This window comes from Lepisosteus oculatus, chromosome 6, assembly GCF_040954835.1.
Source record: "Lepisosteus oculatus isolate fLepOcu1 chromosome 6, fLepOcu1.hap2, whole genome shotgun sequence".
Taxonomy (NCBI): domain Eukaryota; kingdom Metazoa; phylum Chordata; class Actinopteri; order Semionotiformes; family Lepisosteidae; genus Lepisosteus; species Lepisosteus oculatus.
Window position 1 is genome coordinate 42,497,846 of NC_090701.1, and position 17,277 is coordinate 42,515,122.

The 17,277-nt window shown below is 54.0% G+C and overlaps 1 protein-coding gene across 1 annotated transcript in view; it reads right to left on the reverse strand.

Annotated features, from left to right (window-relative positions):
• Positions 1–17,277, reverse strand: part of LOC102692622 (sarcoplasmic/endoplasmic reticulum calcium ATPase 2) — a 28,009-nt gene that overhangs the window by 2,758 nt on the left and 7,974 nt on the right. The window contains exons 9-22 of the mRNA XM_069191372.1: positions 13,211–13,366; positions 12,798–12,939; positions 11,641–11,807; positions 10,157–10,245; positions 9,859–9,961; positions 7,791–7,922; positions 7,482–7,607; positions 5,185–5,403; positions 4,713–5,057; positions 3,906–4,126; positions 3,005–3,207; positions 1,385–1,470; positions 1,119–1,252; positions 139–256 (exon numbers count right to left, since the gene is read on the reverse strand). Coding sequence (XP_069047473.1) covers positions 139–256; positions 1,119–1,252; positions 1,385–1,470; positions 3,005–3,207; positions 3,906–4,126; positions 4,713–5,057; positions 5,185–5,403; positions 7,482–7,607; positions 7,791–7,922; positions 9,859–9,961; positions 10,157–10,245; positions 11,641–11,807; positions 12,798–12,939; positions 13,211–13,366 — 2,241 coding nt within the window. The remainder of the gene's footprint in view (positions 1–138; positions 257–1,118; positions 1,253–1,384; positions 1,471–3,004; positions 3,208–3,905; positions 4,127–4,712; positions 5,058–5,184; positions 5,404–7,481; positions 7,608–7,790; positions 7,923–9,858; positions 9,962–10,156; positions 10,246–11,640; positions 11,808–12,797; positions 12,940–13,210; positions 13,367–17,277) is intronic.

Here is a 17,277-nt window from a genome sequence, read left to right on the forward strand (position 1 = left end):
ACACAAATCCCGTTGGAAATTCGTGCTCTCCTGCCAGTCAGACAGCCCCAGGGACTCGGGGGTGGAACGTGGGTCCCTACGGGGCGTGGGGACACAGGACATTCTGACTGCAGACAGAGGAGACAGGGAGAGGCTCACCGGCAGCGGGTCGACGTAGAGGATGAGGAAGTGGAGAGCCATGGACAGACAGATTGCTCCCACCAGCCACGGGTTCGACCAGGGCGGCATCTTCAACAGGGACTGGTTCTCTGACAGACTGTGTGAGAGAACAATGTTAATCAGTGACAGGGCATCAGAAACAGAAATGAAGCGATTACTTCATTCTGAGCACTTACATAGAGCTCCTCATCCCAGGGAACCCTAAAGCTCTCTACCTACAGGAGGAAACCAACTTAGTGCCCTGTTGATGTGTGACCCCACCTGGGAGACACACAGCCCCCTCCTGCACCAGCAGCTCCACCTGGGAGACACACAGCCCCCTCCTGCACCAGCAGCTCCACCTGGGAGACACACAGCCCCCTCCTGCACCAGCGGCCCCACCTGGGAAACACACAGCCCCCTCCTGCACCAGCGGCCCCACCTGGGAGACACACAGCCCCCTTCTGCACCAGCAGCTCCACCTGGGAGACACACAGCCCCCTCCTATACCAGTGGCCCCACCTGGGAGACACACAGCCCCCTCCTATACCAGCAGGGGAAACTACTGACAGTGTCCTGGATCTGTAATGACCTGCAGTCGGGACACTGGGGTCAACACCCCTACTCTCACGGACAGTGTCCTGGGTCTGTAATGACCAGTGGTCAGGCACTCTGGCCTGTTCTGTTCTGGGTCCATAATGAGAAAGCAGTCACGCCTTTAATTTGACATCACATCCGAAGGACAGTGATGCCTATAGCACAGTGTCCCCTGTCATTGGATTGGAAATTATGGTCCAGAGGACAGATCGGTGCCTAACTGTCTACCAGAATCATCATCAACCAGGTTTTCCTCAAAGGTCTCCTATACCATATTTGCCAATTGTAGATTAAGAACTCTATTATCTCTGTGATCCATCAGCATCACTCTTGCTCAAGAGGTACATATGAACAAAGCTGTTGCATTGTGATTTAATTCATACCTGTTGAGGGCGTTGCACATTTCAATGGTGACTAGCACCGACAGTGCCATCGTCATGGGGTAGGGAGACTCAAACACTGAGCAGTCCACTCCTTCAAACTCCTTGTGTTCCTCACTGCACTGCAGATAGTGACTCTGACAGAGAGAGAGAGAGAGGAGTCAGACACACTGACTGGACACTCCAGTACATGAACACTGCACTGACAGAGAGGGGTTAACACAGTACAGACACACTCACTGCACTGAGAGATGCAGTTTTGTCCTCACCAGCTGGTAAAAGCTGACTTTCGGTCCATCATGAGCAGCCATAAACCACCAGGCAGCAGCTCCTACTGTGGCAGCACCAACATAACCTGGAGAAACAGGAAAGTATGTCACACCAGGGACAGAGGAAACAGACACAGTAACACACATCCCAATACATCACTAAAGACCCTTATATGCCCATGTTTTTCAAGCTTTTCACCCCCTAGCATCTATACATAAATACAGACACTCTATGGTGCACTGGTACTCAAACAGTTTGATTTCTGTTGGTCATGAACTGAGGACCGAGACTCACAGAGCTCCTTTTCTCTGGGCTCGACTCTCATGTCCCTCAGGCTGGAGGAACCAAGGACAGGGACACACAGAGCTCTTGTCCGCTGGTCCGTCAGGCTGGAGGAACTGAGGACAGGGACACACAGACCTCCTGTCCTCTGGGCTCGATTCTCATGTCCCTCAGGCTGGAGGAACTGAGGACAGGGACACACAGACCTCCTGTCCTCTGGTTTGTCAGGCTGGAGGAACTGAGGACAGGGACACACAGAGCTCCTGTCCTCTGGGCTCGGTTCTCATGTCCCTCAGGCTGGAGGAACTGAGGACAGGGACACACAGACCTCCTGTCCTCTGGTTCGTCAGGCTGGAGGAACTGAGGACAGGGACACACAGAGCTCCTGTCCTCTGGGCTCGATTCTCATGTCCCTCAGGCTGGAGGAACTGAGGACAGGGACACACAGAGCTCCTGTCCTCTGGTCCGTCAGGCTGGAGGAACTGAGGACAGGGACACACAGAGCTCCTGTCCTCTGGGCTCGATTCTCATGTCCCTCAGGCTGGAGGAACTGAGGACAGGGACACACAGAGCTCCTGTCCTCTGGTCCGTCAGGCTGGAGGAACTGAGGACAGGGACACACAGAGCTCCTGTCCTCTGTTCGTCAGGCTGGAGGAACTGAGGACAGGGACACACAGACCTCCTGTCCTCTGGGCTCGATTCTCATGTCCCTCAGGCTGGAGGAACTGAGGACAGGGACACACAGAGCTCCTGTCCTCTGGTCCGTCAGGCTGGAGGAACTGAGGACAGGGACACACAGAGCTCCTGTCCTCTGCCATTCCCATGCGTCTTGCAGTGGAGCCCCAGTGTCGTGCGTGAACTGACCGTGCAGCACTCCACAACACTAATACAAATAAACAATTCTTCACATTTTGTTTGTCTCATGGGTGACTTTTCCAAACTTCTGCGACACAACTGTTATTGTCAGAGGACAGACCCAACAACATCTTAAGACACCGTACTGTTTCAGGGCACACTTGTTATTGCCTGAAGGAACACCTGGTAACCTCTGAGGACACACCTGTTAGCCTCTGAGGGCCTACCACTGTGCAGTAGCACACCAGTTGAGAAACACTGCAATAGAAGACCCTAGTATCACCCCTTAACACAAGTCATCCTCAGGTAATACTGAGAGAGATATATATATAGTCCACAGAAACACAAGATGGGAAAAGACACGGACTCTAGGCTCAGCACTTGTGTGCAAAGACAGACACTCACAGCCTATGATGAGATGTCTGAAGAACAGCCAGCCCCAGCCTGAGATGAGAAAAGGGGACAGAGGGACAGACACTCACAGCCGATGATGAGATATCGGAAGAACAGCCAGCCTGAGATGAGGGGCTCCTTGGGCGAGCGGGGAGGCTTGATCATGATGTCCAGGTCCGGGGGGTTGAAGCCGAGGGCAGTGGCTGGAAAGCCATCTGTAACCAGGTTCACCCACAGCAACTGGACTGGGATGAGAGCCTCGGGCATCCCCAGTGCAGCAGTGAGAAAGATACTGAGAGGCAGAGACAGACACAGGGCTGTGATTAACTGACCATGGGATAACTCTTATAATTATATATATTATAAGTGTTTTCCAGACACCCAATTCCAACATAGTCAACCAAGAGGAAAATTAGATTACATATTAACAGGCATAGTGTCTTCATCAGAGCGAGCAGACAGTGTCACCCCACTGTGTGGAGCCTGGTCTTCATCAGAGTGAGGAGACTGTATCACCCCACTGTGTGGAGCTTGGTCTTCATCAGAATGAGGAGACAGTGTCACCCCACTGTGTGGAGCCTGGTCTTCATCAGAATGAGGAGACTGTGTCACCCCACTGTGTGGAGCCTGGTCTTCATCAGAGTGAGCGGACTGTATCACCCCACTGTGCGGAGCCTGGTCTTCATCAGAGTGAGCAGACTGTATCACCCCGCTGTCAGGAGTCTGGTCTTCATCAGAGTGAGGAGACTGTGTCACCCCGCTATCAGGAGTCTAGTCTTCATCAGAGTGAGGAGACAGTGTCACCCCACTGTGTGGAGCCTGGTCTTCATCAGAGTGAGCGGACTGTATCACCCCACTGTGTGGAGCCTGGTCTTCATCAGAGTGAGCAGACAGTGTCACCCCGCTGCCAGGAGTCTGGTCTTCATCAGAGTGAGCAGACTGTATCACAGATTACTCCTCTCCAACACACAAAGAAGTATAGAAACTCACCAGACAACCTCTCCAATGTTCGAGGAGATGAGGTATCTAATGAACTGCTTCATGTTGTTGTAGATAGCCCTGCCCTCCTCCACTGCAGCCACGATGGTGGAGAAGTTGTCATCAGCAAGGATCATCTCAGATGCAGACTTAGCCACTGCAGTTCCTGAACCCATTGCAATTCCAATTTCTGCTTTCTTCAGGGCAGGAGCATCATTCACTCCATCCCCTGTCTGAGAGAGAGGGGTTAATACAGTCCAGACACACTGACTGGACACTACAGGACATTAACACTGCACTGAGAGAGAGGGGTTAATACAGTCCAGACACACTGACTGGACACTACGGGACATTAACACTGCACTGAGAGAGAGGGGTTAATACAGTCCAGACACACTGACTGGACACTACAGGACATTAACACTGCACTGAGAGAGAGGGGTTAATACAGTCCAGACACACTGACTGGACACTCCAGTACATTAACACTGCACTGAGAGAGAGGGGTTAATACAGTCCAGACACACTGACTGGACACTACAGGACATTAACACTGCACTGAGAGAGAGGGGTTAATACAGTCCAGACACACTGACTGGACACTACAGGACATTAACACTGCACTGAGAGAGAGGGGTTAATACAGTCCAGACACACTGACTGGACACTCCAGTACATTAACACTCCACTGAGAGAGAGGGGTTAATACAGTCCAGACACACTGACTGGACACTACAGGACATTAACACTGCACTGAGAGAGACAAGCTCACTGAGGCTAACGCGAGAGTTGAGTAATGCTGTTTCTGTGGCAGCTCACCATGGCAGTGATGTCGCTCAGGCTCTGCAGGTACTCCACGATGCGGCTCTTGTGCGCCGGCTCCACCCTGGCGAAGCAGCGCACGGTGCGGCAGGCCTCCCGCTGCATGGCGGGGGGCAGCTCGTCAAACTCGCGGCCGGTCAGCCCTCCGCTGTCCCCCCGCTCCATGTCTTCCTCGGCCGTGATGATACCCACTCTCCGGCAGATGGCCAGCGCTGTGCCCTTATTGTCGCCCGTGATCATGATGACCCGGATTCCCGCCTGGCGGCACATCCGCACGGCGCCCACGACCTCCTTCCTGGGGGGGTCAAGCATGCCCACGCAGCCCACAAACGTCAGGTCCGACTGAGACAGAGAGAGACACGATCAACGACCCTGGTCATGCTGGCACTTCTTCTGTAACCTTGAGCACAGCTCAGGGAGCATCTCAGCCCTTCAGTGGGTAAGAGGTGACTGCATCAGTTGTCCTCACCTCATATAGTGAGAACTTGGTTGTGTCTTCCAAGCTGAGCTGCTCTCTTCGCAGTGGGCTGTCTCTGGTCGCCATGGCGAGGCAGCGGAGGGTGTCCCGGCCTGAGCCCCAGCTCCTCACTACACCCAGCAGTTGCTCCCGGAGACTAGGTGTGAGGGGCACCCGCAGCGAGTTGACCCTCAGCCAGTTACAGCGCTCCAGTATCCCCTCCGGAGCTCCCTGATGGAGGGGGGGGGAGGGTTAGTATAGGACAAGCAGTATCACCGGTGTCCACTGGCCGCGTGTCCCCCAGGCTTGCCTCATTAACAGCCATCGCTGCGATTTACCGAGCACCTGGGTTTTTGAAGCACTGTCAGAGAGAGCATCTCTCCTCTGCTCGAGACTCACTGTGATGTGCAGGCAGTGCTGGACACACAGACCTCTGACAGTGCACACCCCAGAGAATCAGACACAGATCTCATCCCTGCAGACTGGAGTCAGGGGGCTCTGACAGTGCACACCCCAGAGAATCAGACACAGATCTCATCCCTGCAGACTGGAGTCAGGGGGCTCTGACAGTGCACACTCCAGAGAATAAGACACAGATCTCATCCCTGCAGACTGGAGTCAGGGGGCTCTGACAGTACACACCCCAGAGGATCACAGACACAGATCTCATCCCTGCAGACTGGAGTCAGGGGGCTCTGACAGTGCACACCCCAGAGAATCACAGACACAGATCTCATCCCTGCAGACTGGAGTCAGGGGGCTCTGACAGTGCACACTCCAGAGAATAAGACACAGATCTCATCCCTGCAGACTGGAGTCAGGGGGCTCTGACAGTACACACCCCAGAGGATCACAGACACAGATCTCATCCCTGCAGACTGGAGTCAGGGGGCTCTGACAGTACACACCCCAGAGAATCAGACACAGATCTCATCCCTGCAGACTGGAGTCAGGGGGCTCTGACACTGCACACCCCAGAGGATCACAGACACAGATCTCATCCCTGCAGACTGGAGTCAGGGGGCTCTGACAGTGCACACCCCAGAGAATCACAGACACAGATCTCATCCCTGCAGACTGGAGTCAGGGGGCTCTGACAGTGCACACTCCAGAGGATCACAGACACAGATCTCATCCCTGCAGACTGGAGTCAGGGGGCTCTGACAGTGCACACCCCAGAGAATAAGACACAGATCTCATCCCTGCAGACTGGAGTCAGGGGGCTCTGACAGTGCACACCCCAGAGAATCACAGACACAGATCTCATCCCTGCAGACTGGAGTCAGGGGGCTCTGACAGTGCACACCCCAGAGGATCACAGACACAGATCTCATCCCTGCAGACTGGAGTCAGGGGGCTCTGACAGTACACACCCCAGAGGATCACAGACACAGATCTCATCCCTGCAGACTGGAGTCAGGGGGCTCTGACAGTGCACACCCCAGAGGATCACAGACACAGATCTCATCCCTGCAGACTGGAGTCAGGGGGCTCTGACAGTGCACACCCCAGAGAATCAGACACAGATCTCATCCCTGCAGACTGGAGTCAGGGGGCTCTGACAGTGCACACCCCAGAGGATCACAGACACAGATCTCATCCCTGCAGACTGGAGTCAGGGGGCTCTGACAGTGCACACTCCAGAGAATCACAGACACAGATCTCATCCCTGCAGACTGGAGTCAGGGGGCTCTGACAGTGCACACTCCAGAGGATCACAGACACAGATCTCATCCCTGCAGACTGGAGTCAGGGGGCTCTGACAGTGCACACCCTAGAGAATCAGACACAGATCTCATCCCTGCAGACTGGAGTCAGGGGGCTCTGACAGTGCACACCCCAGAGGATCACAGACACAGATCTCATCCCTGCAGACTGGAATGGGCTTCTTTCAGTGAATGCATCACTATCCACAAATATCCAACAACATAGCTTCTTCATTAAATTGTGTTCCTTTTCTCCTTTATACTGCATGATTGTTTTAATTTGTACTGGCTAATATAATACTTACATGTGTATTACACATTTATCTTTCTTTACTGTTATTAACGTGTGTTATTTCAGGTCATGTAAATCTAATTACTGACTTGAATTAATGGGAAATTACTTGCCATTTAAGAACTGTTCATGTAACGTCTCTTAATGAACCAAGCAGTTAGTACAATTTAAAATGATCACATGATTCGTGTTGATCAGTTACTGAAGCCAGCAGTCACTCCTCAAGGAGGTTCAGTCATCTTGGCGCTGCTGTGAGATGCCATCGAGTGTGAAAAGCGCCTTACTGCTATCAAGAACAGCGAGCGGCTCACCTTGACAAACATCTTGGCCCCTGAGGTGCTGTGTGTGGGCTTCACTGGAGAGCAGAAGACCGACATGGACTTCCTGTCCCGGGAGAACTCCAGGGTCATCTCCTTCTTCATCAGCTGTCTGATCACCTGGGAGACAGACAGACACAGGGAGAGGAGAGGAGGAGGAACAGACAGCAAGATGGTGAGAGAGGATGAAGAGAGACATAAAGAGAGTGGGAGAGAGACAGGGGCAGAAGGAGCTGTGTAAGAATGTCAGAATGGTCATGCAAGTAAAGCGTCTGAGAAATCCAGAGACAGACAGGTACTCACTGAGCTGCAGGCGGTAGCTCTCTCGGGTGGGCTCAGCCCACTGAGGTCAGTGTTGAACACATTCATCTTCTCCACCAGACAGCACAGTGCTGCCTCTGTAGCCTCCCCCACCTTCTCAAACACTCCCTTAGACTGGAGAGAGACAGGGGTTAATACAGTCCAGACACACTGACTGGACACTACAGGACATTAACACTGCACTGAGAGAGAGGGGTTAATACAGTACAGACACACTGACTGGACACTACAGGACATTAACACTGCACTGAGAGAGAGGGGTTAATACAGTCCAGACACACTGACTGGACACTACAGTACATTAACACTCCACTGAGAGAGAGGGGTTAATACAGTCCAGACACACTGACTGGACACTCCGGGACATGAACACTGCACTGAGAGAGAGGGGTTAATACAGTCCAGACACACTGACTGGACACTACAGGACATTAACACGGCACTGAGAGAGAGGGGTTAATACAGTCCAGACACACTGACTGGACACTCCAGGACATTAACACTGCACTGAGAGAGAGGGGTTAACACAGTCCAGACACACTGACTGGACACTACAGTACATTAACACTACACTGAGAGAGAGGGGTTCATACAGTACAGACACACTGACTGGACACTACAGGACATTAACACTGCACTGAGAGAGAGGGGTTAATACAGTCCAGACACACTGACTGGACACTCCAGGACATTAACACTGCACTGAGAGAGAGGGGTTAATACAGTCCAGACACACTGACTGGACACTACAGGACATTAACACTGCACTGAGAGAGAGAGGGGTTAATACAGTCCAGACACACTGACTGGACACTACAGGACATCAACACTGCACTGAGAGAGAGGGGTTAATACAGTCCAGACACACTGACTGGACACTCCAGTACATTAACACTGCACTGAGAGAGAGGGGTTAATACAGTCCAGACACACTGACTGGACACTCCAGTACATTAACACTGCACTGAGAGAGAGGGGTTAATACAGTCCAGACACACTGACTGGACACTCCAGTACATTAACACTGCACTGAGACAGAGATGGGTTAATACAGTCCAGACACACTGACTGGACACTACAGGACATTAACACTGCACTGAGAGAGAGGGGTTAATACAGTCCAGACACACTGACTGAACACTACAGGACATTAACACTGCACTGAGAGGGAGGGGTTAATACAGTCCAGACACACTGACTGGACACTACAGGACATTAACACTGCACTGAGAGAGAGGGGTTAATACAGTCCAGACACACTGACTGGACACTACAGGACATTAACACTGCACTGGGAGAGAGGGGTTAATACAGTCCAGACACACTGACTGGACACTACAGGACATTAACACTGCACTGAGAGAGAGGGGTTAATACAGTCCAGACACACTGACTGGACACTACAGGACATTAACACTGCACTGAGAGAGAGGGGCTAATACAGTCCAGACACACTGACTGAACACTCCAGTACATTAACACTGCACTGAGACAGAGATGGGTTAATACAGTCCAGACACACTGACTGGACACTACAGGACATTAACACTGCACTGAGAGAGAGGGGTTAATACAGTCCAGACACACTGACTGGACACTACAGGACATTAACACTGCACTGAGAGAGAGGGGTCAATACAGTACAGACACACTGACTGAACACTCCAGTACATTAACACTGCACTGAGAGAGAGGGGTTAATACAGTCCAGACACACTGACTGGACACTCCAGTACATTAACACTGCACTGAGAGAGAGGGGTTAATACAGTCCAGACACACTGACTGGACACTGCAGGACATTAACACTGCACTGAGAGAGAGGGGTTAATACAGTCCAGACACACTGACTGGACACTGCAGGACATTAACACTGCACAGAGAGAGAGGGGTTAATACAGTCCAGACACACTGACTGGACACTCCAGGACATTAACACTGCACTGAGAGAGAGGGGTTAATACAGTCCAGACACACTGATTTATGTTATTCTATAAACACAATATGTGACCAGTGTGTTTGTGACCTTGCTATGAAGTGAGATTATTACCTCATTGAAGTACAGAGAGGAGTCGTTGCACAGAGAGCAGATGGAGGCCAATTCCACCAGTCCATCATACTGGGAGCACATCACTGGAACTCCGTCCTTCAGCCTAGCAGGAAGGGAACGGGAGGGTCAGCAGAGACAGTGTCACTAACCCACTGCAGTGTCAGGCAAGAGGTTTCTCACGTCGGTCAGTCACTCTTGCTTTACAGGCTGAGAGGCTATGGCCGCCCATGGTAACAGTGTTAATCAGGTTAATCGGAAAGAGGTAAAAGAAGCAGGTAATTAGTAAAATGAGACTCACACTTCTCCCTCAGGTGCGTAAGTTGATCCAGTCACTGTGAACTCGCTCAGGGTACAGTGCTGCCCCGCCAAACTCTCCACCACAAACATCTATTGCACAGAGAAACAGCATCGCTTACCAAAACCACACCGCACATGCACAAGGGTTAGGGGTCCCGGAGGAGCCGCATAACAAAACATTAACACCCCACACTTCCATCCTACAGACACCTTTGTGCTACACTGAGGGTCAGAGGTCAGGGGCCATGACTAGCTTATACAGAGGGTCACAGGCCAGAACAGAGCTATACCAAGGGTCAGAGTTCATCACAGGCCTGTACAAGGGGGACAGATTTCACAGAACACCACTGTCCAATACCTGTTCATTTCATGTAGCTTGGCTGGGGACACAGTGAGACACAGGGACTGACGCTCACTCCCTGTCCATTTCACACAGCTCTGCTGGGGACACAGTGAGACACAGGTGTTCAATCACTGTCCATTTCACACAGCTCTGCTGGGGACACAGTGAGACACAGGTGCTCACACCCTGTCCATTTCACACAGCTCTGCTGGGGACACAGTGAGACACAGCTGCCCAATCCCTGTCCATTTCACACAGCCCTGCTGGGGACACAGTGAGACACAGGTGCCCAATCCCTGTCCATTTCACACAGCCCTGCTGGGGACACAGTGAGACACAGGTGCTCACACCCTGTCCATTTCACACAGCCCTGCTGGGGACACAGTGAGACACAGCTGCTCACACCCTGTCCATTTCACACAGCTCTGCTGGGGACACAGTGAGACACAGGTGCTCAATCCCTGTCCATTTCACACAGCTCTGCTGGGGACACAGTGAGACACAGGTGCTCACACCCTGTCCATTTCACACAGCTCTGCTGGGGACACAGTGAGACACAGGTGCTCACACCCTGTCCATTTCACACAGCTCTGCTGGGGACACAGTGAGACACAGGTGCCCAATCCCTGTCCATTTCACACAGCTCTGCTGGGGACACAGTGAGACACAGCTGCTCAATCCCTGTCCATTTCACACAGCTCTGCTGGGGTCTACTGTTCAGATGGGGGCCATGGCATGACCAAGCTTGTGCAGATTTCAAAAACGGCTTAAAATCTGAGTCCTGACCCTCACTCTGCATCCTTTTTGCATACATGCGTAAAAAGACATAAACATAGGGGTTTCATGTTTTGTTATTAGGCGCAATAGTTTCATATGCAATGGGAAAGGTTACATTTTAAAAAAACAAAACTGAAAACTCCAAGTGGTTACACCGCATTTCACCTCGTCCAGCAGATCCTACTCCCAGTTAATGATGTATGTTAGCAGCATGAAGGATGAGAGCACACATGCACTTGCTGGACCTGCGCCCGCTGTCCAGACGAGGAAACGAAACGGTGCAGCCAGCGAGTCCATGTGGCTCCTTGGCCAAGACTGGACCCGAGCCCCCCCGGGCCGAGCTGGGAGGACCAGCTGGGTCTTACCCGGCACACGGACATCTGGTTGGTGGTCAGCGTGCCAGTCTTGTCAGAGCAGATGACAGAGGTGCAGCCCAGGGTTTCGACAGAGGGCAAGCTCCTGACAATGGCATTTTTCCGGGCCATTCGCCGAGTACCCAGAGCTAGACAGGTCGTGATGACTGCTGGGAGACCTGGAGAAAAGAGAGGTTAATACAGTACAGACTGGACACTCCAGGACATTAACACTGCACTGAGAGAGAGGGGTTAATACAGTCCAGACACACTGACTGGACACTCCAGGACATTAACACTGCACTGAGAGAGAGGGGTTAATACAGTCCAGACACACTGACTGGACACTCCAGGACATTAACACTGCACTGAGAGAGAGGGGTTAATACAAGCCAGACACACTGACTGGACACTACAGGACATTAACACTGCACTGAGAGAGAGGGGTTAATACAGTCCAGACACACTGACTGGACACTACAGGACATTAACACTGCACTGAGAGAGAGGGGTTAATACAGTCCAGACACACTGACTGGACACTCCAGTACATTAACACTGCACTGAGAGAGAGGAGTTAATACAGTCCAGACACACTGACTGGACACTCCAGTACATTAACACTGCACTGAGAGAGAGGGGTCAATACAGTCCAGACACACTGACTGGACACTACAGGACATTAACACTGCACTGAGAGAGAGGGGTTAATACAGTCCAGACACACTGACTGGACACTACAGGACATTAACACTGCACTGAGAGAGAGGGGTTAATACAGTCCAGACACACTGACTGGACACTACAGTACATTAACACTGCACTGAGAGAGAGGGGTTAATACAGTCCAGACACACTGACTGGACACTACAGTACATTAACACTGCACTGAGAGAGAGGGGTTAATACAGTCCAGACACACTGACTGGACACTACAGGACATTAATGCTGCACTGAGAGAGAGGGGTTAATACAGTCCAGACACACTGACTGGACACTACAGGACATTAATGGTGCACTGAGAGAGAGGGGTTCATACAGTCCAGACACACTGACTGGACACTACAGGACATTAACACTGCACTGAGAGAGAGAGGGGTTAATACAGTACAGAAGCTCAGAGAGTGGCGTGAATGTATAACAGGAAAACAGACAATACAGTACAGTACCCTCTGGTATAGCAGCTACAGCCAGTGCCACAGCAATCTTGAAGTAGTACACTGCTCCCCTGAACCACGATCCCCCATGGACTGGATCACTGAAGTGACCGACATTGATCCCCCACACGGCCACACAGATCACACTGATCACCTGAGAGACAGAGTTAATAAAAGAAGAAGTGAGATAAGAGGTTGGTATGTATGTACACTACAGGTCAGACAAAAAGAGCTGGCCGCCCAGAGAGAACAAGCTGTGCTCCCACTGCCAGCATGGAGAAGCAGAGACAGAGATACGAGAAGAAAGTTTTATTGATTGTAAATATCTGTGAAAGTCTTCGAAATTACTTACTAATTAGGCAAGACGTTAATTCACTGGTGATGCCAATAAAGTTGGCTGAGTTTAAATTTGAGAGGTGGCTGACCTTCGAGAGCTGCTCTCCAAACTGGTCCAGTTTCTGCTGCAGTGGTGTTCTCTCAGGGTCGGTGGAGGCCATCTCATCCCGAATCTTCCCAATCTCCGTATGGACTCCCGTGGCCACTACTATACCAATCGCCTTCCCTGCAGAGATATTTGTTCCCTGAGGTGGGGAGGGGGGTAGAAAAGGAGAATATACTCAACTCATCACTGATACAAGAGAGTCACTCATATAACTGTCAGACATGTGAACACATGTATTGACACTAGGGCAGCCATGCACATGCAATCAGGTGTTCTTACAGTATAACGTACGTACACATTCAGATGGGCAACGCTGCACACACTCAGACCAGACGGCCAACGCTGCACACTCAGACAGGCAGGCAGGAGTGCGCACGCACACACACACACTCAGACAGGCAGGCAGGAGTGCGCACACACACACACTCAGACAGGCAGGCAGGAGTGCGCACACACACACACTCAGACAGGCAGGCAGGAGTGCGCACACACACACACTCAGACAGGCAGGCAGGAGTGCGCACACACACACACTCAGACAGGCAGGCAGGAGTGCGCGCACACACACACACTCAAGACAGGCAGGCAGGAGTGCGCGCACACACACACACACTCAAGACAGGCAGGCAGGAGTGCGCGCACACACACACACTCAAGACAGGCAGGCAGGAGTGCGCGCACACACACACACTCAAGACAGGCAGGCAGGAGTGCGCGCACACACACACACTCAAGACAGGCAGGCAGGAGTGCGCGCACACACACTCAGACAGGCAGGCAGGAGTGCGCGCACACACACTCAGACAGGCAGGCAGGAGTGCGCGCACACACACACAGACAGGCAGGCAGGAGTGCGCGCACACACACACACTCAGACAGGCAGGCAGGAGTGCGCGCACACACACACACTCAGACAGGCAGGCAGGAGTGCGCGCACACACACACACTCAGACAGGCAGGCAGGAGTGCGCGCACACACACACACTCAGACAGGCAGGCAGGAGTGCGCGCACACACACACACTCAGACAGGCAGGCAGGAGTGCGCGCACACACACACTCAGACAGGCAGGCAGGAGTGCGCGCACACACACACTCAGACAGGCAGGCAGGAGTGCGCGCACACACACACTCAGACAGGCAGGCAGGAGTGCGCGCACACACACACTCAGACAGGCAGGCAGGAGTGCGCGCACACACACACTCAGACAGGCAGGCAGGAGTGCGCGCACACACACACTCAGACAGGCAGGCAGGAGTGCGCGCACACACACACTCAGACAGGCAGGCAGGAGTGCGCGCACACACACACTCAGACAGGCAGGCAGGAGTGCGCGCACACACACACTCAGACAGGCAGGCAGGAGTGCGCGCACACACACACTCAGACAGGCAGGCAGGAGTGCGCACACACACACACTCAGACAGGCAGGCAGGAGTGCGCACACACACACACTCAGACAGGCAGGCAGGAGTGCGCACACACACACACTCAGACAGGCAGGCAGGAGTGCGCACACACACACTCAGACAGGCAGGCAGGAGTGCGCACACACACACTCAGACAGGCAGGCAGGAGTGCGCACACACACACTCAGACAGGCAGGCAGGAGTGCGCACACACACACTCAGACAGGCAGGCAGGAGTGCGCACACACACACACACTCAGACAGGCAGGCAGGAGTGCGCACACACACACACACTCAGACAGGCAGGCAGGAGTGCGCACACACACACTCAGACAGGCAGGCAGGAGTGCGCACACACACACTCAGACAGGCAGGCAGGAGTGCGCACACACACACTCAGACAGGCAGGCAGGAGTGCGCACACACACACTCAGACAGGCAGGCAGGAGTGCGCACACACACACTCAGACAGGCAGGCAGGAGTGCGCACACACACACACACTCAGACAGGCAGGCAGGAGTGCGCACGCACACACACACACTCAGACAGGCAGGCAGGAGTGCGCGCACACACACACTCAGACAGGCAGGCAGGAGTGCGCGCACACACACACTCAGACAGGCAGGCAGGAGTGCGCGCACACACACACACTCAGACAGGCAGGCAGGAGTGCGCACACACACACACTCAGACAGGCAGGCAGGAGTGCGCACACACACACACTCAGACAGGCAGGCAGGAATGCGCACACACACACACTCAGACAGGCAGGCAGGAGTGCGCACACACACACACTCAGACAGGCAGGCAGGAGTGCGCGCACACACACACTCAGACAGGCAGGCAGGAGTGCGCGCACACACACACACTCAGACAGGCAGGCAGGAGTGCGCGCACACACACACACTCAGACAGGCAGGCAGGAGTGCGCGCACACACACACACTCAGACAGGCAGGCAGGAGTGCGCGCACACACACACACTCAGACAGGCAGGCAGGAGTGCGCGCACACACACACTCAGACAGGCAGGCAGGAGTGCGCGCACACACACACTCAGACAGGCAGGCAGGAGTGCGCGCACACACACACTCAGACAGGCAGGCAGGAGTGCGCGCACACACACACTCAGACAGGCAGGCAGGAGTGCGCGCACACACACACTCAGACAGGCAGGCAGGAGTGCGCGCACACACACACTCAGACAGGCAGGCAGGAGTGCGCGCACACACACACTCAGACAGGCAGGCAGGAGTGCGCGCACACACACACTCAGACAGGCAGGCAGGAGTGCGCGCACACACACACTCAGACAGGCAGGCAGGAGTGCGCACACACACACACTCAGACAGGCAGGCAGGAGTGCGCACACACACACACTCAGACAGGCAGGCAGGAGTGCGCACACACACACTCAGACAGGCAGGCAGGAGTGCGCACACACACACTCAGACAGGCAGGCAGGAGTGCGCACACACACACTCAGACAGGCAGGCAGGAGTGCGCACACACACACTCAGACAGGCAGGCAGGAGTGCGCACACACACACTCAGACAGGCAGGCAGGAGTGCGCACACACACACACACTCAGACAGGCAGGCAGGAGTGCGCACACACACACTCAGACAGGCAGGCAGGAGTGCGCACACACACACTCAGACAGGCAGGCAGGAGTGCGCACACACACACTCAGACAGGCAGGCAGGAGTGCGCACACACACACTCAGACAGGCAGGCAGGAGTGCGCACACACACACTCAGACAGGCAGGCAGGAGTGCGCACACACACACACACACTCAGACAGGCAGGCAGGAGTGCGCACGCACACACACACACTCAGACAGGCAGGCAGGAGTGCGCGCACACACACACTCAGACAGGCAGGCAGGAGTGCGCGCACACACACACTCAGACAGGCAGGCAGGAGTGCGCGCACACACACACTCAGACAGGCAGGCAGGAGTGCGCGCACACACACACTCAGACAGGCAGGCAGGAATGCGCACACACACACACTCAGACAGGCAGGCAGGAGTGCGCACACACACACACTCAGACAGGCAGGCAGGAGTGCGCGCACACACACACACTCAGACAGGCAGGCAGGAGTGCGCGCACACACACACACTCAGACAGGCAGGCAGGAGTGCGCGCACACACACACACTCAGACAGGCAGGCAGGAGTGCGCGCACACACACACACTCAGACAGGCAGGCAGGAGTGCGCGCACACACACACTCAGACAGGCAGGCAGGAGTGCGCGCACACACACACTCAGACAGGCAGGCAGGAGTGCGCGCACACACACACTCAGACAGGCAGGCAGGAGTGCGCACACACACACACTCAGACAGGCAGGCAGGAGTGCGCACACACACACACTCAGACAGGCAGGCAGGAGTGCGCACACACACACACACTCAGACAGGCAGGCAGGAGTGCGCACACACACACACTCAGACAGGCAGGCAGGAGTGCGCACACACACACACTCAGACAGGCAGGCAGGAGTGCGCACACACACACACTCAGACAGGCAGGCAGGAGTGCGCACACACACACACTCAGACAGGCAGGCAGGAGTGCGCACACACACACACTCAGACAGGCAGGCAGGAGTGCGCGCACACACACACA